Source organism: Vombatus ursinus, unplaced genomic scaffold, assembly GCF_900497805.2.
Source record: "Vombatus ursinus unplaced genomic scaffold, bare-nosed wombat genome assembly UNPS02014808.1, whole genome shotgun sequence".
In the NCBI taxonomy this organism is placed as follows: domain Eukaryota; kingdom Metazoa; phylum Chordata; class Mammalia; order Diprotodontia; family Vombatidae; genus Vombatus; species Vombatus ursinus.
The window spans coordinates 837,281-863,712 of NW_020954586.1; the positions used below are offsets into that span (position 1 = coordinate 837,281).

General features: G+C 43.6%; 1 protein-coding gene across 8 annotated transcripts in view; it reads right to left on the minus strand.

Annotated features, from left to right (window-relative positions):
• COL6A3 (collagen type VI alpha 3 chain) overlaps positions 1–26,432 on the minus strand; it is a 95,494-nt gene that overhangs the window by 48,919 nt on the left and 20,143 nt on the right. For 3 of the 8 annotated variants that reach the window (XM_027875198.1, XM_027875196.1, XM_027875195.1), the window contains 8 exons: positions 20,409–21,011; positions 15,088–15,672; positions 12,271–12,870; positions 9,651–10,223; positions 8,145–8,753; positions 4,966–5,571; positions 3,366–3,974; positions 480–1,079 (listed from right to left, as the gene is read on the minus strand). In XM_027875198.1, the coding sequence (XP_027730999.1) occupies positions 480–1,079; positions 3,366–3,974; positions 4,966–5,571; positions 8,145–8,753; positions 9,651–10,223; positions 12,271–12,870; positions 15,088–15,672; positions 20,409–21,011 (4,785 nt within the window). The remainder of the gene's footprint in view (positions 1–479; positions 1,080–3,365; positions 3,975–4,965; positions 5,572–8,144; positions 8,754–9,650; positions 10,224–12,270; positions 12,871–15,087; positions 15,673–20,408; positions 21,012–26,432) is intronic. The other 5 variants (XM_027875200.1, XM_027875197.1, XM_027875201.1 and 2 more) reach the window with 5 other exon arrangements.

Below are 26,432 nucleotides of genomic sequence, written 5' to 3' on the forward strand. Positions count from 1 at the left end.
TTTTAAGAGTAGGGGGCCTTTTTTTTTACTTTGCATCCCCAGTGCCTGGCACTTAATAAAAGCTGGTTGATTGACTGATTGTTCTATTTCCATGACAACAAACTCAAGCCACAGTTGCTAAGGTACCAGCATGGTATTTAGCCAACATAAATGAGGTTAAGATAAAACAAATGGAAACCAAGCCGGGTGACCAGGGACCTTTGGAACGACTATACTTGCATCTTTGGGGATGGGAGCGATGAGTTCATTTGCAACTTTCTGAGAGACAGAATTCAGAGGATACTATGTCTAGAGCTGGGACGGACCTCAGAGGCATCGAGGCCAAACCCCTGTTGTACAGAGCAGGAAACTAAGACCCAAGCAAAGTGGCTCCTCCAAGTCATACAAGAAACTGAGTCGGGATTGGAACCCAGGTCCAAATTTGGGTGACTCTAATCCCAGAGCTTTTCCCACTGTCTCATGTACATAAAAGTCAGTACCTCTGGAGACGTCTGTCATGCCGGGACACAGAGTCTCATGCATGGCATCGTGCAGAGTTTCCAGCACTTGCTCGCTCAGTTCGGACAGCTCCTGGACGTTGGTCACTCTGAAAGCTATGGCGCTGTTGGAAGCGATCTTGGACACTTCGCCTAAGTCAATGTTCTTCACTCCAACAGCGAACACCTTGACGCCTTTCTGGGACAGTGCCCGGGTGGCTTCCTCAGTGTCTTCCACGGAGCTCCCTCCAGTGATCACAAAGGCAATCTGAGGGATCCGCTGGTCAATCCTGCTGCCAGCCTCAGGCACAAAGTGGTTCTTCCTGAGGTGGTCAAGGCCCACAAAGGTATTGGCTTCCCTTCCACCTTTGTAGACAACTTTGTTAATAGCATCGACGATCTCTTCTTTGGTGGAGAAGTCCTTGAGGAAGAATTCATCCGTGGGGTCCGAGTTGTATTGGACCAAGCCCACCTGGATGGAATCTCCACCTTCATAAATGGTGTCCACTATCCCCGAGGCAAAACGGAGAACTTCTCGGAAGTCATCTCTTCTGAAGTTGATGGAGCCATCCAACAGGAAGACAATGTCAGCTTTCTTTGCCACTGAAGTAATCGAAACAGAAAATGAGTCTATTTATGTGTCCACAGCAAAAAGATACAAAATGAGAGGAAAATTCAATGAAAGTCAAAAGTCAGTTGTAGAATATGCATGCTCATCATAAATATTAAAAGGGAACTATGCCTCCCCAAAACAATCCCTAGTATTAAGTAGTAATTCCTGTGTTAAATAGTAAAGAGGTTGTGTTTTGTTTCTGTTTGGGTTTTTTGTTTTGTTATGTTTTGGGAGCAGACCTATGATTTCATTGGGATAGGGAACTCCCAGAGGAAGACACTGCTTCCTCACAATGCAGATCAGCCCCTCCTCTGCAACTTATGGGGGGCACCAAGAGATTCAGCTTCTTGCCAAGGGTCTAAGACCCTGACTCTAACAGTGAGTCTATTTCAGAGGCAGGATTGGAACCCAGACCTTGCTGAGTTCAAGGACAACTTTATCCTCAACACCATGATACCTTTAATCAGAGTAACTGAAAAACAGAATATGGTAGAAACTTAACTCAAGCAAGGTGCCTGGAGCATTTGGAAATAAAAATGAGGGGAATGAAGTATGGGAACAGGAAGGGTTGAAAATAGCTCCAGGAGTAAGAGGATCCCCCCCCTTAGAATCCTATTGGGATAAGAGAGATCAAGACCAGGACAATCGCTTTGAAACCAGAAGGGATCTTCAAAGTCATCTAGTTCAATCCCCTATTTTAATATTGGGAAAATGAAGGCCTAGAGAGGGCAAGTGATTCGCCCAAGGTCATCCAGACAGAATGCACAGAGCTGGGATTCAAACCCAGGTCCTCTGACTTCAAATCTAACATCTTTTCCGCTCCATTCTGCTGACGGTTAGATTCTAGAGAGAGGTGTTTTCAGAGTGTACCACTGGAAATTCCTAATTCATGGTTGTGTAAGAGTTCATGTAAAGCAACAGCGATAGAAAGGGGCAGACTGAATAGTGCTATGTTATTCTCTGCGTGTTTCCTCCTGCACATTTTTGTTCCTGCTTTTTATTATCTAACCTCTCCTTCAGAGACTCTTCTGAGACAAGAAGAAAAACTAAAACAGATAGCTGTCAGCCATGGGGGAGGCTATGAGGACACAAGAAGGAAGAAGGAGCTGTATGTCCTAGTCTTCAAGAGAACGGAAACTCCCCAAGGGAAAAGACTTTCATTTTTGTTATTAGATAGTCCACGCCTAGCGGAGTGTCTGGTTTGGAAATGGTGCTTAATAAATAAATACTTATTTATTGACTAACTGATTGATTGATTTCTATTTGCCTGAGACTGTTTAAGGGTGTCAATGCCTTAAGACTGGCATTTGATGATGGGAAGTCAAGACTAATCTGAAGAAAAGTGAGGCTGGTGCCCTGAAAGCTGGTGGTGAGAATGATTGAGTCAGGGTAAGGAAGACAGTCAACACAGTATCACAAGATTCAGCAGTGTGGCCAGCTCCAGTGGAGCTGGACTTGGAGCCATGAGATCTTGGGTTTAGGTCCGGATAGGACCATACAGGCCACTTATTCCAACCAAAAAAGCGTTAAGTGACTTACCTAAGGTCACACAGACATGACATTGAGGAGTTGAATGAACTCTGGTCCTCTGATCAGAAATTCAATACTCCTTCCACTATCCCCTCTCAGATACTTAATAGCTGAGAGACCCTAAGCAAGTCAGAGTGTCTAATCCTCAATCTCCTCATCTGTAAAATGGGGATAATTGTGGCATCTACTCCCTAACGTTGTTGGGAGGCTCCAAAGAGAGAATACATGTGAAGGACTTTGTGATCGTTAAAGCTACCTCAATGTCAGCTATTACCATCTGGAATTATAGATGCAGCAGTGAGCAAGGGAACCTGGAGAGAGGGAAAGGGCTTTCAGCGCTGATACGGACAAAGGAAGAAGTGAGTCAGTGCAGGAAAGTGTGGGGCTGCAAAGCCCCAGCAGGGCATTGAGCCCTGGCAGGAGAAAGATGGTGTAGGCAAGGACAGGGTGGAGCCAGGTCTCCAGGCTTGCTAACGCATCCTCAGTACGGCTGCAGCAGAGGAAAGATAGGAGCTGCTCATTATGCTGTGTCCCAAATAATATGTCCTCATTGAACGTTGCCTCAGCTCCTCCCAGTTCTGCTTCTGGAGAGAAAATTGCCCTGGGGAAGGCAGTCTAGGGATGATCCAGGGAATACACATGACAGTGAATGACAGTATGGTTACAAAAGTGTCAGTGCTAATGGGCATCTAACAATGTTAAAATACGATGCCGCGATCTGTATCCACGGATCATGATGTATTTACCTGGGGTTGAAGGAGAAAATGGACCTGGAGGTGTCGGAGTCACTCCCGAGGGTCCAAATGAATTAATGACTTGGCTTTCAATGTTTCGAAGATCCCTAAAGTCTCTGACAGTGAAGATAAGCCTGTCATTATTGGTGATTGTCTGCAGCTCGGCCCTGTCTACGTTTCGGGACCCCACGCCTACACTGACGATGCCCGCCGAGCCTATCACTCTGGAAGACCTCGATACATCGTCCTGGGACTTCCCTCCAAGAAATAGGACAAGGTGTTGGGGCACGCCATCTTCTATTCTGCTTCCCGCTGACTTCACGAAAAAGTTTTTGGCCACAAAATCCAAAGCCTTGCCGGTGTTCAGTGGGGAGCCCCCACGGAACCTCAGGCGTCGGATGGCGTCCAGAACGGCAGCTTGGGATTTGTGGGTCTTCAGGTAGAACTCTGGGAAGACGTCATTGCTGAACTGCAGCACACCGATCCTAACTCTGTTGGGGCCAATGTTGAGCTTCCGAACGATGCTGCCGATGAAATCTCGAATGTGGGCAAGACCGTCTTGCCTGACACTGTCAGAGGAGTCAATGAGGAAGATGATGTCGGCAGCATCATTTTCTACAACTGGAGAAAGAAGGAAAGAGAAGAAAAATGAGTATTTCCCTCTCACGTGGCCACCCAGCCTCACTAATGGTCTTTGAATGTTGGATTCTTTTCCGTGGAATTCTAGGCATAAGGTTAGGGACTGGATCTGGAATTTCATTGATGTTGGAACCTACCACAAGAGGAAATGCCTTCTTCTAAAACAAGGTAGCACCTTTTCCACAATTTATAATCTTAGAGAGCTGCCTGGGGCCAGAATGTGTCAGAGGTGAGATTTAAAGAGTGAAATCTTCTGGTCTCAAGGGCAGCTCCCTCCCCACTAAACTACCTTGTTTCTTTGGTACTCTCGGGGGACTTTAACTATCAGTCACCTCTAAAAGAGAAAGCCTACCTTCAGGAGACACCAGGGGCTTCAACTTGTCTTGTAGACTATTCTTAAATTTTGAACTTCAGGTATATTCCTACTCTCCTCCGCCTCCCCAAAAAAAAAGTCTTCTCAAATGCTCAATTTATCCTTACAGAAACCTTGGGAGGTAGGTGTCTCTCTTTTCCCTATTTTACAGATGAGGAAACTATGGCTAAAAAATTAACCAAAACATTGTTGTAGAGATTCCTCTTACCAATCACAGAGCTGAAAGAGGCCCTCAGAGGACCTACATATCTAAGCAACTCAATTTGCAAATGAGGAAACTGAGTATAACAATACCCAGGTAAGAGTGTAAGGTTTTGGGGCAGCTAGGTGGGGCAGTGGATAGCGCACCAGCCCTGGAGTCAGGAGGACCTGACTCCAAATCCAGCCTCAGACACATAATACTTCTTAGCTGTGTGACTCTGGGCAAATCACTTAACCCCAATTACCTCACTGGGGAAAAAAAAGAGCGTAAGGATTTGAACCAGGTCTGCTGACTCCGCGGTGCTGGACTACCTCTCTCATTTTCCCTACCATTCATCCTTGTCCCGTTTAATTCCTTGTTTTAATCTGAAATAGCATTTACTCTGAGAAGCATCTCACCTGGGGGCGGGTACTGGGTGCGGGTCAGGAGGCTCTGTATCTGCTCTGAGGTCAGCGTGGTAATCGGGGTCAGGAGCTTCTGTTCCAGGCTTGGCAGCTCCCTGAAGGTGCTCACTGAAAACACATACTCGGGACTCAGAGAAATCTTGACCAGCTCCTCGGGATCGGCATTCCGGGCCACGGTGAAGGGGGCCACCCCCGACTGTTTAATCTGCACGGCGGAATCCTCCACCTCGTCATCAGACCTCCCAGAAGAGACCAGCACCAGAAACTGAGGCACTCCCTCTTCAATACGGCTCCCCAGGGGCCTCCGGAAGATGTTTTTGGACACGTAGTCCAGGGCGCTGCCCACGTTGATCTGCCGGCCACCTTTGGGACGCAGCCTCCGCACTGCAGTCTGGACTTCATCCTTACTGGTGTAGGCGTTGAGCAGAAACTCAACCCTGGGATCCTCGCTGAACTGAATCACGGCCACTCGGGTGGTGTCAAAGCCCACATCCAAGTCCTCAACGAGCCTCTCGATCAAGCTACGAATGTAAGAGAACTCCTGCACGGTGTTTTGGGAACCATCGATGAGAAAGACCACATCCCTCTTGCTGCTGACCCCTGGGAAAGACAAGTGTCAGAACGTCATATCATAGAGCTAGAACCGAAAGGGACATCAGAGGTCCTCCAGACCAAGGCCCCCGTTTTACAGGTGAGGAAGCTGAGGCCGCGAGGGTCTAAGTCCCTTATTCAGGGTCACACAGGAGGCAAGCCGCATAGATCGGAAGCTTCTGGCTCCAAGTCCAGCATTTTTTCTTCTCCATAAAACAATAAGACACTGGCCTCCTTATTTAAAATAACAACTCTTCTTACAATCTCCCAGGATCACCAAAGAAATGAAGTGATCCATCCTCTGGATTTCACAAAATTTGACCTAAATTAAATATTGCCCTAAATAAATGAGCCCGAAGGCTGGTACTCTGGGGACATACTCATTCTATAGAAACTCTCCTGAGACACTGGCCTCCTGGTGGTTCCACAAACAAGACCTTCCATCCTTTAACTCTGGGCAGTTTCTCTGGTGCTCTCCAATGCCTGGAACACTTTGTCCCCTCTAACTACTGACCTCTGTGTCTTCCTTTAAGTCCCAACTAAAATTCCTTCTTCTACAGGAAGCCTTCCCGGACCCCTCTTAATTCTAGTGCCTACCTTCTGTTAATTTCCTGTTTATCCTGTATTTAACTTGTTTGTATTCATTTGTTTGCCTGTTGCTTCACCTTTTAGATTGGGAGTTCCTTGAGGACGGGGACTGGTTTTTGCCTCTTTTTGTACCCCCCCCTTAGCATAGGGCCCAGAACATAGTAGGTGCTTAATCAATGTTTATTGATTGATTTGTTACAGAATGTTGCCTTTCACATTAAAAAGCATTAGAATTGGTCCCCAGCATTTGTAGATACTCATCAGTCACATTTTCCTTTTCTGCACGCCCAGAAATCAAAGTTACTCATTCTGGAATCTCAAGGATTCCATGATGAAAATCACAAGGGTTAAGGCTGAGAGACATGAGACCACAGGAAATGCCTTAGAGAAACAGCTTTCATTTTTTTTTTTTACCCCTGTACCGGGGGTGGACTGTCAGTGCATGCAGTCTGGGCCCACACAGCTCCCCACTGGGTAGAAACATTTGTTTTGCACTTAGAAATATCATGCACATTGAGCTACAGGTGTCCAGGAGGGGCAAAGAGCCCAGACAGAGAACAGGAAGTGGAACAGGCTGCAGCCCAAAGACTCATGGGAGGCAGCATGGGGCAATGGAAAGAGTGCTGAGTTGGGATCCAAGGAAGCCACTTAACCTTTGCCTCTCCAAAACAACAGTTCTCAGATTTTTTTCATATCAGGACTCCTTTATACTCTTAAAAATTACTGAGGACCCCAAAGTGTCCTCACTTATGTGTGTTCTATCTGTCAATATTTATCATAGTAGTAATTACAACTGATACATTTCATTTATTAATTTATTTAAAATTACAGTTGTTTTTCAGTTGTGTTAGACTCTCCGTGAGCCCATTTGGGGTTTTCTTGGCAGAGATACTGGAGTGGTTTTGCCATTTCCTTCTCTAGTTTATTTTACAGATGAGGAAATTGAGACAAATGGGATTAAGTGACTTGCCCAGCATCACAGAGCTAGTAAGTAAGTATCTGGGGCCAGATTTGAACTCTCAAAGATGTCTTCCTGACTTCAAGCCCAACACTCCATCCACTTGGCCCCCAAGGTTTGGGTTAGAAACAAATTTAGAGTTAGAATTTATCCATTATGTGCAAACATAAGTTACTTTTTATGAAAAATAACTATATTTTCCCAAATAAAAATAAATTTAGTAAGAAGAATATCATCTTTTTTTTACATTTTTACAAAGCTCTTTAACATCTGGTTTAATAGAGCAATCAATCAATAAACATTTATTAAGTGGCTATTATGTGCCAGGCGCAATGTTAAACACTGGATTCCCATATTTGCTTCTGCATTCAATCTGTTGTGATATGTTGTTTTAATTGGAGTATATGAAAAACATCTGCCTTAACACAAATATGCAGTTGGGAAAGAGAGGAGTATTTTAATAGCAATTTAATAGTATTATTATGAAAACAGTTTTTACCTCACAGACTAAACATAATAAGTTTTGGAGAAACCCAGGGATGCTCCACAGATCACCCTTTGAGAAATGCTGCTCTAAGATTATAATTTACAGAGAAGGTTCCTACCAGCTGCCATCAGTAGAGGGAGTTTCCCATACCGATGAAATCACAACCCTTTAACATTGCCGGCTTCCCCTGCACACATTTATTTATCTTGTGTGTACGTAGCTATTTGCACATTGTTTTCCCTGGTAGACTATAAGCACCTTGAAGGTAGGGAGTGTCTTTTGTCTTTCTTTTTAATCCCAGTGCTTAGCATAATTCTAGTACATAGTAGGTGCTTAATAAATGCCTGTTGTCTGACTAATTGAGCTTAAAGTCCATTGAGAACCTGGACTTCTTGCTTCCTTGCAAGCTTTAGACTTCTCAAGGGCACATCACCTCTGATTTTGAATATAAAAGCAGCTCTCACCCCCACAGCTCAAAAGAAAAGTGGTTTGAAGGTCATTTGCATCTTGAATCCAGGCATGGCCAAGCCAGATGAATAGGAGACCTACCTGTCGGCGACAAGGTCAGCACGGGCGTTATCTTGTCCAGTTCTGCCCGACTGAGCAGAGTCACTTTTTCTGAGATGACCTGCTGCACAGAACCGAGTTGTTGGAAGGTGGGGATGACCACGGCAAAGTCTGGGATGTAGGAGATGGTGCGCATTTCTGTGTCATCGTCATGGCCGATCCGGATGCCGAAGGGGACCGCACCGCTCCTCTTCAGAACCACCGATGGCCCTCTGACATCATCCCGGGATCGGCTCGCGCTGAGAACGATCAAGAACTGGGGGACGCCTTCTGTGATCCGGCTCCCTGCCGATTCCACGAGCATGTTCCTCATGACAAAGTCCAGGGCCGAGCCCGTGTTGAGGGACAAGCCACCGAGGAGGGTGAGCCGGCGGATGGCACTGACCACGGCCTGCTGGTCCGAGTATGAGTTCAGGTAGAATTCAGGCCGGGCTCGCTCGCTGAACTGCACCACGGCCACCCTGACCCGGTCAGGGCCCACGTCCAGGCTCTCTACCACTCTCTGAACAAATTCTTTCAATAAAGAGAAGCCGCTTCTGACCGCCTCTGAGCCATCGATCAGAAACACAACATCCTTCTTCTCACCTGGAACTAAAAGGAAGAAGCCAGACCAGATGACCCACCAGTGACCTAGCAGTAGCTCCTGTCCACCACCTGCCACAGGGCTCTTGGGAGAAACTCAAGAGACTCAGTGGTAGGGGCAGGAAGAAGGATGGAAATTGTTCTATGTACAATATTCAGTCTTCAGTAATATCCCTTAGAGTTGTTTCATGGCATTGCAGAGTAGAGAAGGGACCACAGGATCACAGAGACCTCAGATTGAGGCCATCTACTTTACTGATGAGGAAACGGGATCAATAAATTAATAAATCAATAAATCTTGCTTAAGATCACAGAGGTAGTAAATATCAAAAGCAAGATTTGAATTGAGTCCCCTTGACTCCAAATTATAGGGTCACAAACTCAGAGCTGGAAGGGACCTTCTAGCCTAACTTAGTCCAATCCCTTCCTATAGACAAGGAAATCAAGGCCACAATGTTTAAGCGATTTGCCCAAGCCAAAGTCACACAACTAGTGAGTGTCAGAGACAGGATTTAAACCCTGTTCTTCTAGCACCAAAGCACAGTCCCATAGACTTAGAGCTGGGATGGCCCTTGGAGATCATATATTCAAACTCCTTCATTTTAGAAATGAGGAAACTATGGCCCAGATCATTGAAATAATTTGCCCAAGGTCACACAGATATTAAATACCAAAGACAGGATCTGATTCTCAACCTAGTACTCTTTCCACCTGACTACCTCCCCATTTAGTAGGTGGGAAACTGAAACGGTCATAGAGATAGTTCAGTAGCAAAAATGAGATCACACCACTATGTAACCCACAGTTGACTTCCTCAGCAATCTCCCCAATAAGTTAAAATCAGATCTCCCCACTGACCCACATGCTGGAGAACTAGCCTGGAAAAGTAGCAAGGGTCAAGCATACCTTGTGGTGGTCCACCATTTTGCACAGTTTTTAAGAGATTCACAATCTGTGGCTGAAGCTCTCCAATCTTGGGCAGAGACTCGACACTTAGGATAAATGCAGGGGAGGGTACGATCCTTTCTAATTCAGCAGCATCTGCATTCTTGGCTTGGAAAATGAATGGGATAATGCCAACTTGTCTCAAGTTCTGGGCTGGCACATCCACACGATCAGTTGACCTTCCAGCAGCCAGGAGGACAAGGAACTGAGGCACCCCTTCCTCAATTCTACTTCCAGATGACTTCACAAAAATATCTCTCTGTGCCAAATCCAGGGCGTAGCCCATGTTGAGGGGTTTGCCTGTCTTAATCTTCATCCGTTTTACAATATTCAAGATCTCTCCCTTATTCTGGTGTTCAGAAAAACGAGACTCGATTTTGACATTGTCACTGTACTGGGCCACTGCTATCCGAGTACCATCAGGTTTCACATCCAGCTCATCAATAATCTTGTAGAGGAAGTCCCGGACTGCAGGGAACTGACCAACAAGGTTGGCTGAGCCATCGAGGAGGAACAGAATGTCCCGCTTGTTTTCTAAAATAAAGGTGAATGAAAACAAAATAAGTAAAACAGACATGGGTGATCCCTGAATTTCAGTCAAGAGATACAGGGGCTTGCTAACGGGATTCACCAAGTAGGGAAGAAGATAGCTATACCAGCAGCCAAAAAGAATTCAAATCTACTGTCACTAAAATTTCAGGTCCTACTGTGTTCATCTAGGAATAGAAAGAAGAAAAGATGAGTGCATACAACTCAACGCTTTGCTTCTCAAAAAAACAAAACAAAAAAAAAAAAAACAAGAAAAGTTTCACACACTATGACTTGTGAAATGCCATTGGTAGCAAAGTATAGGAAGGCTTCATCCTTTCCAAAAATAAATTAAGGTACAAAACAATTAACAATGCTCTAATCACAATCATGCTTTTAAAAATGTGAGACTGATCTCCCATGACAAAGGGTGCCATGGGTTGATGAATATGGATGGAATGAAACATGCCACCACTCATTCAGTTGAAATTGATGATCATTTCACTAAATTTGAAATTTTGGCAGAGGGTCCAAATAGTGGCCAACAGCTCACTCCTTGTCGTCATCACATATCTATCCATCTACTCTGTCTTTGTCCAAAAATCTAATTTTCCTTAAACTCCCTTTAAAAGGGTACAAAAAACCATGGATAGGATGAGTTTATGGCTCAAACTACACGGGGTGACTCAATTTTACTCCATTCCATCCAAACAGATCCTGGGAGCTATTCTGATTGTAAGAATTCAATGAGTTCCATGGCTGTCACAAGTCAGCAGTGATGTCCCCAAGCAGCCTTCTGAGTCCCATAACCATAGACAATCTATAGTAGGGGAGGCAGGGTAGAAACCATGGCAGCATTTCAATCTAATTCCTCTCCAAATTTGTCTTTGCCATCCTGTTCACAATGGATGTTTTGCTAAACATCATAGAAATGGTCCAAGGTTTACTTCTCCACAGTAGAATAGAAACTCCTTAAGGGAAGGGAGTATTTTATTTTTGTCTTTGGCTCTCCAAGACTTCGCTCAGAGTAAGCAGTTAGACTAAACAGGCTCTGAGGCTCTGCTCAGCCTTGGAGTACCTGTACAATCCTGCAAATTTAGCTCAGGTGTAAAAAGATGCCAGGTGAAGATGTTGGTTGGGATCACCTGTGATTAATGCAGGGAATTCTCTGGCTCAGCCCTATCCTCATCGATGTTCACATGAGCAGAAGTGACAGGAAAATGCTCAAGAGGATAATTTGGAACAGATTTAAGATCACACAGAACACCTATAAAATGATGGATTTGGAGTAGATGGTCTCTCAGGTCCCTTCTTGCCCTGAATCTACAATCCTATAATCTCTCTGGACCTCAGTTTCTTAATCTGTAAAATGAGCGTGTTGGACCAGATGACCTGTGAGGACTCTTCTAGATTTACATCTGATACCATAAATTCCTATCTGCACAGTGAACCAACCATATTAGCGTTTCTGCAATATGGTAACAGAAGGGCTCAGGAGGGCAATGGCACTTTTCAATTTGGAGGGACACCAATGCCAATATGATTCCTGAATTTTTTTTAATTTTTTTTAATTCTTAAAATTAAATTTTAAGTATTCTGGTGAAAAAGAGCCATGGAATGAGCAGGAACCTAATAAAGTAACAGAGTCATATGCTGTCTGAAATGGAACTGAGCTACAAGGGGCTCCTTCATATTCAGTGTTAGAATGTAAACTCCTTGAGAACAGGAACTGTCTCACTGCTGTCTTTGTAAATTGGCATCCTGCTTGGCCCATAGTGAGCCCTTAGCAAATAGCTTTTTATTTTTATTTTTTAGTTATTTTCATTTTTAATTTATTCATCTCTTCTTTCAAGAGCACTGATGGAAGAATCCGAGCATGCTGGTATAGTATCTCCAAAATCCAATCAAAAACTAAGAAAATCAACCCCAGGGAACCTCCATCCCTCCTAAGGGTCACAAGCAGATAGAGAAAGGTATTGACCAACTGCCTCCCCGTTTGGTCTCCATTGGAGCGAGGAGATAGAGAGTTGGGATGAAGAAAATTGAACATTACCTGTTGGGGCAAGTGGAACTTCTTCCACACCACCACTAACATACGTGGTTAGGGGCTGAATCAATTGCTGTGGCAAGGCTGGTAGGGAATTGAAATCATCCATAAGATAGACCAGGCTGGGATTAAACGCAATCTGCTCGAGCTCTGCCTTGTTAGCCTGGCTAGCACCCACACAAAAGGTCAGGACTCCAGCTCGGGCTAAAGCATTGGAAGCTTGCAAGTAAGAGTCCCCCGACTGCCCAGCAGCGAGCAGGAGGAGGAGCTGAGGGACATTCTCATGGATCCGGCTCCCGCCAGCTTCCGTGAAATGTTTGGAGCGCACAAAGTCAAGCGCTGAGCCAGTGTTCAGAGTGGACCCCCCCTTGAGTTGCAGCTGCCGCAGGCGAGCAAGCAAATCTGCCTTGGACCGATAAGTGTCTAGGGAGAATTCGGTTTCGGGAGTGTCGCTAAATTGAACTAAACCGACCCGGATATTGTCATAGCCCACATCAAGGCTGTTCACTAAGTTCATTACAAAGTCGCGCACATAAGGGAAGTTGGTGTTTCCCACGTTGAATGATCCATCCAAAAGAAAGATGATATCCCTTTTGTTTACAGGAACTGCAGTGAAGCACAGAAAACAAAATGAGACACTCAGAGACAGATAACACACTGTGTGAGACCGGACCATGTGTGCGTCCCGCGCAGGCACACATGGGAACATCGAGACCACAGAGAAACACATGGTGAGGCCAAGCATGCCCGGGGCATCAAATATGACAGATGGCTCTGCATATTTCTTTTCAGCTACTGCTACTGGTGAAGCATTTTGATGTTCAAGGGTAAGAAACTGAGTGGAGCTCACAAAACACATGAGTGAACTATGTCTCACGGTGGGGTGGCTAGCATCACAAATCATCAAAAGAATGGTGAAAGCCCTCCCCAGAGCCCCCAGAATAAATCCACACACCAGGTGCCATTGCTCTTGTCACAATCTGGTCCTATGGGGGAAGATGGTTAAAACAGGTTGGAGCTGTTCCTCTAATTCCCGATTGGAACCATCCAGCTATACCTTTTTTGTTTCTTGTGAAAAAGATCTTAGTGGATTATGAGCTCGAGATGAGCCTACAGCATACTACAGCAGACAAAGAAAGTGCATGCAATCTTAGGCTGCTCTGAGGGCTGTCATGTCCAGGACTAGAGAAGTGGTAGCCCTGCTCTGGCCACAACAGTTAGGAAGGGCATTGGTGAGTTGAAAGGTAACTAGGATGGGAGAAGGACTAAGAACTGCGGTATATAAGGATTGGCCGAAGGATTTGGAGATCACTGGCCTAGAGAAGAGAATTGGAAGGCCTGTCGAGGCAAAGGGATTCAGCTTGATCTGTGCATCAGAGGGAAAAACTGGGGGTTTATATTGGCAGAGGGACCTTTCCGTGCCCATAAAATTACATATCTAGTCCTTCTCTCTATCCCAGATCTGCTTTATTTTATCTTTTTTTTTCCTCTTTGCCTTCAAAAGGCAAAACCTTTTGAAAAACTGGGGGGACAGAAAGCCTTACCAGACTGATAGAGGCAAGAATTGGTGATAATTGTAAATCTTCTCCCACTGACAATTGTAGGCAGCCCATAACAAGGGCCAAGGGTAAAGGAACAAGGAAACAAAGGTCCATATCTTGTTCCCTTTCCTTTCTGGAGTCCTATGTTCTAATTGAGAATATTTGTATCATTCCCTGCTGATTTCTTTATTTTTTGAAAGTTTTAATTTAATTTTGTGACATACAAAATATGTGCTCAAGGCAATAAGGCAAAAATGGAATGTATGAAGAGCCCCACACCTTAATAAAGACAGTTACATTTTTAAAATGCTGCTCATAATATATGACTGCGGTCATAAATAGATTTAGAACTGGAAGGGACCTTAGAAGGCTTCAAGTCCAATGCCCTCATTTTACAGTCTGAGGGGTTGTGACTTGCCCAGGGTCACATAGCTGGGAAGTATCTGAGATGGGATTCCAATCCAGCTGTTCCAGTGTAGGAGAAAATGACTCGGATCTTTCAGAATTTACTCATTTTCCAAATAAACGCTTAGCCAATGCCTTCAGGACATTGACAATATGTGTCATGTCATTCTTAACAGTTCCCCCCCCCCATCTGCCATCACTGGGACCTAGCAACTAACCCCTTTGTTCAAATTTGCAACTCAATGGGCTGTAAAATATCCTGGAACAATCAACTTCAATAACTTTGGCATGGGATGGAAGTTTGAAACACAGAAAGACAACTAAGCCTTAAGATGGGGGTGGGGGCATCCAAGGACACTGAATGATCTTAAGACTTGGCATGCAGTCATGCAACAGAGAAGGAGGAGACAGTGACTTGAAGAAGCTGGTTAGGGTGAGAGGTGGTGGTTCCGTGATATTCATCTTCATTAAGGACGGCTGGGTGGATCGAATCCATTCAGGTTATGGCTTTCCAGAGCAAGGTTCGCAGGAAATTGTTTGTGGACTTAAAATTGAGCTTTACCATTCTATCCTTGTTGAGTTCTCATTTTATTTGGGGAATTTGAAGAGGATGGAGTTCAATCTTCAGGCCCTTTGCCTCCCTACCCAGGGGCCCATTCAAACATGTGGCCATTACAGACTGACCTTGAGCCATCCAAGATCCAGGCTTCTCAACCCCAAATAAAAAGGGACCTCAAGATTAATCACCATCTTGTCTTAATATTTTTTTTAGCAGTAGTCTGTTCTGGATTCTATTTAGCGACACAGAGGCCAAATTCTTTTCTCTCTCCAAGATCTCACTTAAAAACGACTATTCTACTTATGATTCGGAACATACCTTGGGTGATTCCAGAAAGAGTTCTTAATGGCGCCAGCAAACCAGGTAGAATGGCTTGCAGAGGCCCAGTTCGGAATTCTGGAGGGATGAACACCAAGGAGGAGTCAAAGGCAACCTCTTCTAGCTCCGTTCTGTCCGCCATCGGGCTCCCAATGGAGAAGGCCATGATGCCACTTCTCTTCAGCTCCTGTGCTGGCTGCCTGATGTCATCGAGGGACTTACCTCCTGTGATCAACACCAGGAGTTTGGGAACTCCTTCTGCAGCACGATACCCAACAGAACTATTGAAGAAGTTGTTCCTGATGTGGTCGAGGGCAGCCCCCGTGTACAGCGCCGTGCCATTCAGGGGCCTCAGCCTCCGAACAGCACTGAGGACATCCCTTCTGGTTTGGAAGTCCTTAAAATAAAACTCCGGCTTAACAGTGTGTGAGTATTGGGCCACAGCCACTTGAATCAGATCCTGTCCAATTTCCAGCTTCTGGATGACTTTGTAAATGAAGTCACGGATGGCATTGAAGTTGGCTGGTCCCCGTGTAGATGTGCCATCTACCAGGAAGACTATATCTCTCTTGTTGACTTCAATGACTGCAGGCAGTAATATTATATAGTAAGTGGACAGGCTTAAATACCCACATTCAACTTGATTCTCTAAAAACCTAGAAGGATATCAAAACACTACAATATTTCTTTGACTGCCTTAATATTAAGAGTTTCCCAGTTGGGAGTTCTCTGGGCTATATATGCTTGAGTTATAGCCACATCCGTTCCTAAAGGATAGCAATTAGTAACAGTTAAGTCAGCTAAGCAAGAGCAAACTGAGTTTGATCAACTGCCTATTGGAAGGTGTCACCACTAGAATCCAATGAGATCTTCTTTGCTCCCCAAATACACCACTTGATACACAGCCCTGAGAACAGGAATCATTAGAAACTCAAAAGAAAAACATGGAATTGATCTACGCCCAGAGGTGCCCCTGTGACTGACACAGGGCTACAGGACCCTAGTGTCCCCAAATGCCAAAGCAGAATTAAGGTAGAGTTAAAACTATTCTTTACCGAGGTTTTTTGCAGCTTCACTTTTCAGAACATAAAGTGTGGTTTTAAATCACTATGAGAAATAAACAAAAATGGTGGAGGGAGGAAACTATTAAAAAGGAAAATTAATACAAAAAACAAACAAATAAGACCATGAAAGTCTCTTCATGAAAGTGTGTTCGGTTGTAAGAGTGTGGGTTTAAACCAAAGGAACCAAAACCACAGACTATAAAAGGGAAAAGACAAAACAGAAGAATAAAAGACATATCGTAACCAGAACGTTTCCTTTTTGGGGAAATTACAACAGCACACCATCTGTAGGACCACATCACAACATCAAAAGTCATAGAGAACGCTCTATGCATCCTAAAGGCACAGGAAATTTTCCAGGAGCCAGAGGAGGGAAGCATGTCAGAGAACATTGGATGGAGAGCAAAAGAGGCCAAATAGAAGTGATAGCATCCTTGTATGTGCTACCGACCACCCGGACAGAAAGAAGCACCAGATGAGCAGTACAGAAATAGACCACAAGCCTGGTACAGAGGCATGGCATGGGGGATTTAAATGGTTTGGACATCTGCTGGGGCTCCCTCTGAGCCAAATAAGGAGCAGTTGATCATTCCTTGACTTGTCATAAGGATGATTTCATCTTCCAACAAGTGGAAGGACCAACAAAGACAATTTTATTCTGCATCTGACTCTTACTAACAAAAAAAAAACTGGTTGCTGGGGGTTGGAAATAACAAGAAGCTTGCACAGAAGGCATCACTCCATTCTAACATTCATGAGAGAGGAGTCTACAGCCTGGCATGCACCCAAGAATTGGGGAAAACACATCTCAAAGGGTTCAGTGAAAAGATAAATCAAACCCCATGGGCTAAAATTCCTAAGGGGGATATTATTCCAGGAGGGGTAAGGAGCTGTCAAGAAGGAAATTCTAAAGACATTAAGAGGATGATGTGGATGCATGGGGGACTCAGAAACTAAAAGAACTAAATGAATTGAACAGAACACGGAGGCAAAGAGGAGCAACAGAAGATAAAAATCAACGCATCACGACGCTTTGAGAATAGCGTCGGGAGGGCTAACGCTCAGAAGGAACTGAGGCAAATCTAGAGACGACATAAAGGGGTTTTCTCAGTCTGAGGGATTTCTCCTTTTGTCCTTAGCTCTACTAGGGAAATCAAGAGGATCACAGAAAGGATAGCACCACTTCTAGGGATGGATGGAATGATGATGCCTGAAAAGGGAGACAAGGCAGAGATGCTCGACTCTAATTATGTGTCTCTTCTCTCTGGCATGGAGAATAATCTTGGGACTGGAAATAATAGAACAAAACTGGCTGATGAGGAGTAGATACCAAGGATAAGTGAGAAGAAACAAAGAGAACTCATAGAGATGGGACATGTTCTGTTGATGCCCCTAGGCAGAACCAGAGACAATGGAGGGAAGCTGCAAAGATACAAATGTGGGCTTGATGTCAAGAAAAGACTCTTCGCATTAGAGATCTGGGGGAAAGGCTATAGCAAGGATCACAGGTCTAGAGCAAGAGCTAGAAGGCAGCTCAGAGGCCACCTGACCCAACCCTCTGATTTTACAGATGAGGAAACAGAGGTCCAGTGAACTCGAGTGATTTGCCCAAGGTCACACAGGGAAGAAGCACCAAAGGTGGAATCTGAACATGGACCCTTAGACTTCAGGACCTGTGCCCTTTCTTCTTGCCTCCCCAATAAGAGAAAGGAGGTGGGAGAAGGGAAGGAACATGAGATCACAAACTCAAGAAACTGAAGGTATCTCAAAACTGCAAAGATTCATAAGTTTAGACCTGGAAAGGACCTTCGAGGCCATCTAGTCCAATGCCTTCATTTTCCAGGTGAGGAAACTGAGGGTCAGAGAGGACCTGCTCACGGTCACAGAAGTAATAAGTGGTAGAACCAGGATTTGAACCAAGTTCTCTGACTATTATGCTTTTCAAGATCATTCTACTCTAGCTATTAGGAAGCTTCCCCTCCTGTAGAACTCCAACCTGCCTCGGCATCTTCCCCCAGGGCTCTTGGTTCTGCCTTCTGGGGCCATGAAAAATAAGGTTAGCCCCTTCTCCACATGAAAGCCTTTCAGATGCTTGAAGACAGCTCACATGGCCTGGAAGACTTCACCTCTCCAGATTAAACATCTCCAGTCCCTTTGACATTTGACATCATCTCAAGGCTCTTTTGCCATCCCGGTCACCCTCCTCTGGACCCTCCCCAAACCCGCAGGTGTTGTCTGGTCAGGGCAGATGGTTCAGTGGGACCATCACCACTCACATCCCGTGGAGAGGCTGGTACAGAACTGGGGATCTGATTCCAGGTCCTCTGACTTCAATCCTAATGGTCTTTATTTAATATCTCAGGTTTGTTGTTAGGAACATCAATTACTGTGTTGGATTGCTACGCAGTGACTCCCTCAGAGCCTAGTGAGATGTGAAGGGCCATTTGTCCCAATGAGCAAAGGCCTGAGAATCCAAGACTTTGGAAGTTCCCTGGTCTAATCTGGGTTCCCTTTCCTCCTCGATTAACAGAGATGCCATCCGCCTGCTGGCACTTCTCCTTGCTAAATGTGGGACTACTCAAAGTTGACTCCTCCTCAACCCAGCCAAACTTTTCAGTGTTACTAATGTGTCGCCCTTGATCTTGTCATGGACCCAGTTTTCAGAAACATTTCAATTTACATTCAGCATAATCTCCAGCCCTCAGTGCCAGAGATCATTGCTAGGAATATTTTCCATTACAAGGTAATTATTTCGCTAAGCAGAAAAAAAAATCATCAGAAACATAAATATAATAAAATTTCACTTATACTGGTTGATATCAATATTTTCTTCTACTTTCTAATAAAAAATTAGCCTGGAGAAGCAAAAATTTATTGTCCCTTCCATATAGAAAGGGCACTTCTTGAGAACAGGGACTCAATTTTTCTATTTGTCTCCCTTGTGCTTAGCACACTGCTTGGCTCATATGATGTGCTTAATAAATACTTTTTCATTCATTCAAAAATGGAATGGACTGCCTAGGAAGGTAGTGAGTTTCCCATCACTGGAGGTCTTCAAACAGAGGCTGCATGATGACTTAGTCAGGATTCTAATTTGGGTAAGGGTTAGACTAGGTGGTCTCTGAGTCCTCTTCTGGTAACATTCCAATGTCCCTCATGGAAGGAAAGTCTCAATACACAAAATGAGGGCCCTGTAAAGGCCTTTGTCCTCTCCAGTAAGACCAATATTTTCTGGGCAAACTTATTTAAGATGTTTTTGGCTATTTTCTTTTGCTTTGCAAAGCCTATGTACATAGAAAATACAAACGTAAGCTCCAGCCTAGTCCAATTACATAAATTTCCAGTTAGGAACACATTGCTTATATTGACCATCCTGCCTGCTGTATTTGCAGCAAGAAGAACTGTTTGGAAGAAAAGTGAAAAGAAAAGAAAAGTCTACAACATTTAAATTAGTCATTGTAAAATATTAAAATGAAATTCGTCATTTCCAATTGGCACCAATGCCATAATACCTGGTGGTTTTTTTATGATCTTATTTTCCCCCCAATTTCAATTTATAATACAAAAGAATAGTCTCTTTATGCTGCAAGGAATCTTGAGATTTTTCAGGTGAGGAAACTGAAGGCCAGGAAGACCGTGGCACCACAACCAAATAGTATGACGGCCACGCTGGCCAAAGAATCAAAAGGGGACCATCCATGGGAGTTGATGCAGTTATGCTGCCCAGAAGATTTTGTGCTAAAGAAATTGGTTTTGTCTTTCAAAAGCCTTGTTTCAAAAGGAGAATTCAGGGCTTCTTACCTTAAGAAGGCACCCAACTGTCAAAAATCCCAGAATGAAGTGAGCCACTGAATGCCTGTTCTCCACTTGGGTTGCTTTGGCAAGCAACTGATTGCTTACAGTCAGGACCAATCATTAGGTAGTTTTACATTTCAAGGATAAATAATATTTTCAGGGTTCCTTATTATTTTTACTGTTTTCACTAAGTACGCTTGGTAGAACTAGTGTAGAAAGTTCTCTTAACAATGATTCCTATCACACCAAGAGCCAACAATTAACAAATCAAGCTTTCTTATTCTGAAGCTATATAATATCATACTGAACTTGAAAAACTCTAGGTATCATCCATGACACTGGGGCTGTGTTGACTTACAACTTTTCCACAGAGGAACCTACTCTACTCCTGGCTTTACTTGCAGCTGAAAGGTAACCCACCAAACCCCATCTATTCAATGATGTCCAGAGAGGTATACATACCTTGGGTGACAATGGTTGGGGGCTGCAACACAATTGTTCTTTGGGCCACTCCAACAATGTAGGGCAGTAAGTATTCTTGTAAGTCGCCAAGGCTACGAAATTCCGGGGTGGTAAACACGAAATTTTCATCGGTAGCAATGTTCTGGAGCTCTGCCCTATCGGCACCCTGGGCCCCGAGGCCAAATGAAAATATACTAGCTTGCTTCAAAGCTACCACTCCATCTCTAATGTCATCACTAGACTGTGAGCCACTGATGAGCACTAACACCTGTGGGACCCCTTCCTCCACTCTGCTGCCTCCTGCCTGGGTGAAGTGGTTCTCCACCACAAAATCCAGGGCAGCCCCCACATTGGTCTCCTCACCACCAATGACCCTAAGAGCCTTCACTGCATCCAGAATATCAGCCTTTGTGGAGTAGCTATTCAAAGAGAAGGCAGTTCTGGGCTCATTGCTATACTGCACTACCCCAACTTGGATCTGCCGAGCTCCAATGGAAAGTCTCTCAAGGAAATTTACAAGGAAATCTCGAATAGCTGCAAAATTGGCACTTCCAGTCTTGTCTGATCCATCAATAAGGAAAATAAGGTCAGCAGAGTCTTGTGCTTGAAAAGAGAGAAATGCAAAATGTGAAAGCATTAAAAATGAGTGATTCCATGCAGTCACACACATTCTGACATGTTTCTTTGGAAACCAGTAAGAAACACAGGTGTGGGCGAAAAAAACACACCACACGTTGAGTGAGAAATGTGAAAATCTCCTTTAGTTCTGCATTCTGGTTGGATAAGAGGCAACTGGTAAAACTACATCTTGACAAGACTTTCATTTCTGATCTTAATTTGGCCAGAAAATCCCATGGCTAATAATGCTAAATATTGAGCCCATATTCTGGAGACTTCTGCCAGGTGTTTTAGGAGTCAATTTGAAATGAAATCTGCACACTAATAACCAAAAGAGAGCATACAGTGGGCACTTAAGAAATGCTTGTTGGCTGATTGACATAAAGGGAAACCAACTGAAATAAAAAGATGACTTATGGTCCAGGGATATATTAAGGGAAAAACCAATAAAACATTTCTGAAACCTTTCCATTTTCAATCATGAATACAAAAAGACTAATTGCAATCTATGTTCATGACTGTGAGATGGTGCTCCCTGATTTGCAGATTCATCAGCCTGCACCCAGGACATCACATATGAGATGTCTTTGGCATGTGGTGCTTTGTCCTTGCTTGAAAAGTCAATTTCATTTTTTAAATGGTGGAATGCATTCATTTTTGTGAATATAATAGGAGGGAAACTAATGCAATGTAAAATGCAAAGACCAAACATTTCAGTAAGATTTAGGATGTGGCTTAATTTGGCTTATTGTCTGCTATGATGAGTATTCATATTGAACCCAGATGCGAGCCTTGGATTGCTTAGGGATTTTAAAAACAATTCTTACCTCTATCCAGTCAAGTAATGCAGAACAATGTTAAACAGGGTGATATGAAACCAGTCATGACATAATTATCCAACGTTATTCATTTTTAGGGACAACCCTAATTTGATCACATGGTGGGGGGATACAACTAAGATAAAACCTTATACAGCAGTTACCTGTTGCAGAGTAGTGATAGGAATGGAGAAATCATTACCAGGGTATCTATTCTACTGCCAGAATAATGCACAAGTAGCTTCCATTCCACTCTTAGAAATGGGAGTCATCAAAGTTAGAAGAGCACTCTTTAAATCTACAAAGCATGATAGACTCATTCAAAGATTCTCTGGAAAAAACCATGGCCACATTAATGTGGGATTTCTAGACTCTGTGGAAAGTCAACATACTCATTTTTAATGGCCTAATCAGACCGTAAGGGAATACTAACCACACACACACACACACACACACACACAGAGTATACAGACATGCGTAAAAATAGCATATAGAATTTTATATTTTTATAAGTATATTTTTATATATATAGTTTTATATATAAAAAGTTTTATACTTTTTTAAAGTATGAGACATATCTAAAGGTTCTTTCTCATTATATTTTAACATGGAGACATCAGTGGTAAATCAATCTTCCTATGTAATTTTAAAATCTTACTTGACGATTATAACATGGTCTTATAGGAACTCTTTGTAGAAGTTGGGGACCAAATGCCCTAAAATCTTCTTATCTTTACCCTGATATATGCTCAATGTGTGTTCATTACAGTTGCAGATTGGAACATGAACTACTATCCATTTTGGCCCAGAACTGTGCCAAATGAGTCAACAGGGCAAGGTAGACAGAGGTCTGGCCTTAGAATCAGTAAGACCTGGGTTCAAGTCAAGCCACACATACTAGCTATATGACCATGGGCAAATCACTTAACCTCGAACTGTCCTCAATCAAGTCTACAAGACTATAAGCTTCAAATGAATTCCTAATCTTCATTAGTGGTAGGAGTTCCCACACCAAGGGATCCCTATAATGATGAAATCACAGGTCTAGACCAATAACCATTTACAAAAATACAAAATAATAATAATAACTTAAAATGGACATTGGTCCAATTTCAGATCTTTAGCCCTGTTAGCAAGTTCATTCATTAGGGTCCAGTTGGTAATTCTATTGTTAAAGATAGTAAAATCTTAAGCCTTCCTAACAGTTACCCTTCTGGAGGAGTGAATTTCAGTATCTGGTAGAGACAAGACCAGTTGGGTTGGCAGGGAATTGTAGCTACAAGGTCTAAGGAGACCCAGGCTTAAGCAAACAAATGATTCCAACTCACAAAAGAAGGAAAGTTTAAAGAGTTAGGATGACTCACCCTTCAGAGAAAACCTATTAAAAGTGATAGCGACAGGAGTTGGTGTGCTATACATGGGTAGACCACATAAATCACATAAAGCTACAAATCTCATCATGAGCAAATGTATTTTCTGTAACTCAACAATCAATCTTGGCAAAACCTGATTTATGGGAACAAAGATCAATGAGTCCACTTGCTACCCTATTAAGAACTTTCAGGTGTTCACCATGAACCCCTAGGATTACAAGCTCTGGGGTCTGAAGACCTAGCTCGAATCCTGGCTCTGCTGTTTCTTCCATGGTTGACCATGGACAAGTCATTGCATCTCTTACCAGGAGAAGAATGGACTAGAAGTCCTCTAAGGTCCCTTCTTCTACCTCTCCATCGATCATACAGTCCAACCATACAACATCACATTTTCTCATGAAGGACAAACCTTCCTTTCAGGCCAGAAAACAAAAAAAAAATGAAAGGTACCCATAGGGAAATCCCTTGAACCCACACACTTGGTCATTCTTTGAGAAAAACACACTAAGCATTTACTAGATCAGGACAGGTCCTAGAAAAATGTTGGATAATTTGTCATCACCGTCAAAACCATAGTACTCACGTACACAATGATGGAGCATGGGCTAGAAAACGACTCAAAGCATGCTGGTTAGGTGAGGGAGTCAGAGTGTCCCAGGAGCCCTAGCTAGCTCAAGGTTCTTCCCAGGGGGGAGGCTAAGGGACTCCAGAAGCAGTCAGCTCTCCCAAAAAGTCCAGGGGGCAAATGGGGCTTTTTTTTTCCTTTCTTGTCTCCTGGCTTATAATGTCCATGGCATTTTAAAGTGAATGGGTTACAAACAGTCAGGCATCATGGAACCATTAACCACCAAGAGAAGTTAAGGCTTTCCTGGAATCCCGAATTGGCAGGTTTTTTACATCCATAGCATAGATAATTCTCTCATTTAAAAAGTAAAAGAGCCTTCATGTTCCCTGTGCAAAGCACACCACTGTAAATGCATTTCAATCATTTGTTTCAAACTTTCTTTGTCATGGAAGCGAAGGGGTAAAAAAACATCAAACCCATCTTTAAATGAGAAGTGTGCTTTAGCAAGCAATATTCTTTTAGCATAAAGTACATCTCGTGTTTTTCTCTGGTTTAAGACAGTGATTGGGGGCAATCAGAGTCTATCTTGTGGCAAATTGAGGACAGCAGACAATGGAGAGGCTTGATAGCTAATACATAACCAACCAAAGGGGTGAGGGAGAGGAGGAGGTAAAAATGACTGCTAATTAATAAATCATCAGGGCATTTGTCCTATTGAATAACCTTTCAAAAACATTTAAAATGGAAGCAAAGTGGCAATTTAAAACCATGGAACATGCAGTGAGAAGTGGTGACTCAGTGGGCATACAAAGCAAGGTTAATTAGAAGAGAAACAATGGAGAAGCTGAATGAACATTGGTGATGCTTGTGCGTCAGCTCGCTTAGAAGGCAGAGATGTTTTCCTGGGCATAAAAACAAAGGTTTCATTGTCAGAGGTCAGTTCTGTGCAGACTGGACTGACAAACACTCCCTTAGGAGGTGATTGGGTAGAGGCCGTTCATTCATTTCTAAACACAATCTGATCAACTGTTTCCCTTTAGTTTGGCAAAATGGAGTCAATCAACGTTTCACCGTTACCTATCGATACCTTCCTGGATGTTCTTATTAACTTTGTCAGTGTCTGCTTTGGGGCATTTTAAGGAGGGTTTCAGATACATGGATGATGAATACTGAAAGGAAGCATTTGACGTCTCCTGTCTCTGGATCATGAACATCTGCAGACACCTTTGGTTGTTCCCCCTGACATTTAGACAGTGATGAGACCTATGTTGCAGTAGATGAAAAATACTAGAGATAATTCAGAAGGAAGTCTACACTCCCTTGCAAACACTATGACCAAGAACTGGCTAAATAACCATAGAAGATGCTATCTCTATACATGCTAATTAATGATTCCTTTGATCATGCTGATAAGCCCCACCTAGAGTGATGGCTCACCCCCACTGTAAGGAACCTGCCCAGCACAAGCGCCAGTTAAATGAGGTCCACACTTTCCATTTTACAATAATCCCTCATAGCTCAGTCCTGAAACCCAGTCCTGCAGCTCAGTTCTTCATCACAATGGTGCCCACATGGGCACAGATTCCTCCCAATGTCCAGCCTTATCAGCTGAGGGGAAGGAGAGGAAGGAGTAAAATAGGATTTGGTTTATTCTTGAGGAGAAGCTTCAAGCCACCTTGAAGCCCTAAGTATCCTTTCCTTTCTCTTCTTTCAATCTCCACCCTTCCCCCATCCAAATATCTGCCCTTCCCATAACAGCCTCACCCCTCTCAGTCTGCTAATTACTACCAAGCCCAGACCTACTTGGCTCCGCTTGTATCTGAACTTTTTTCAGTTGAATCCTCTCTAATCCATGAGAAAAATAGCAATGATTAGGTCAGAGCCATGGCACTTCCAGCCTAGGGCTGGCTGTCTCTCAAGAAATGGCTCTCTTGTAAGACAACACCATGGCTCATAAGTTCATAGTCTAGAGCTGAAACCCTCCAGATCACCCCCTTCATTCAAGGGAGAAGGAAACTGAGATCTAGAGGATTTAAGTGACTAGGGTAAGTTCACACAGGAAGCACATGTTGGGGTCAGGATTTGAACCCAGCTCCATTGACCCTAAACCCCAAATGCTTTCCACTGCACCACACTGCCTCCTAGGTTCAAAGGTAAGGGATGCAGATGTAATACCCCAAGCGGATTTGGTATGACAGAGTGAAAAGACCACCAGAACTGGTTTGAGAGGTCCTGGCTTCAAATCAACGATGAAAAATTTCTATTCTGAACACATGCCCTACTACATGTGCTTAAGGTTCAGAGTGCTGAGAGGGAGAGGGGGAAAGTTAATTAGTCAAATACCATGGCAAGTGGGATATTGGTTGTAATTCAGCAAATATTTACTAAACTGCCATTCAATGCAAGGTGTTTACCTGGACAGTTGGGTCTGTGTCTGTATTTGTGTGTGCATGTGTGTCTGTGTGTGTTTGTATGCATGTGTATGTACACATATATGTGTGTGTGTGTTGGTACTTTTCTTCTCCAGTAGCCGGCAAATAATTGTTGTTGTCCTTTGAGAAGAAACTGCTAAAAAATGCTTAGAACCTTTGTTTTTAAACCTGTGAAGATTCATCATCTGTCCCCCTAGGTCAGAGGTTCTTAACCTGGG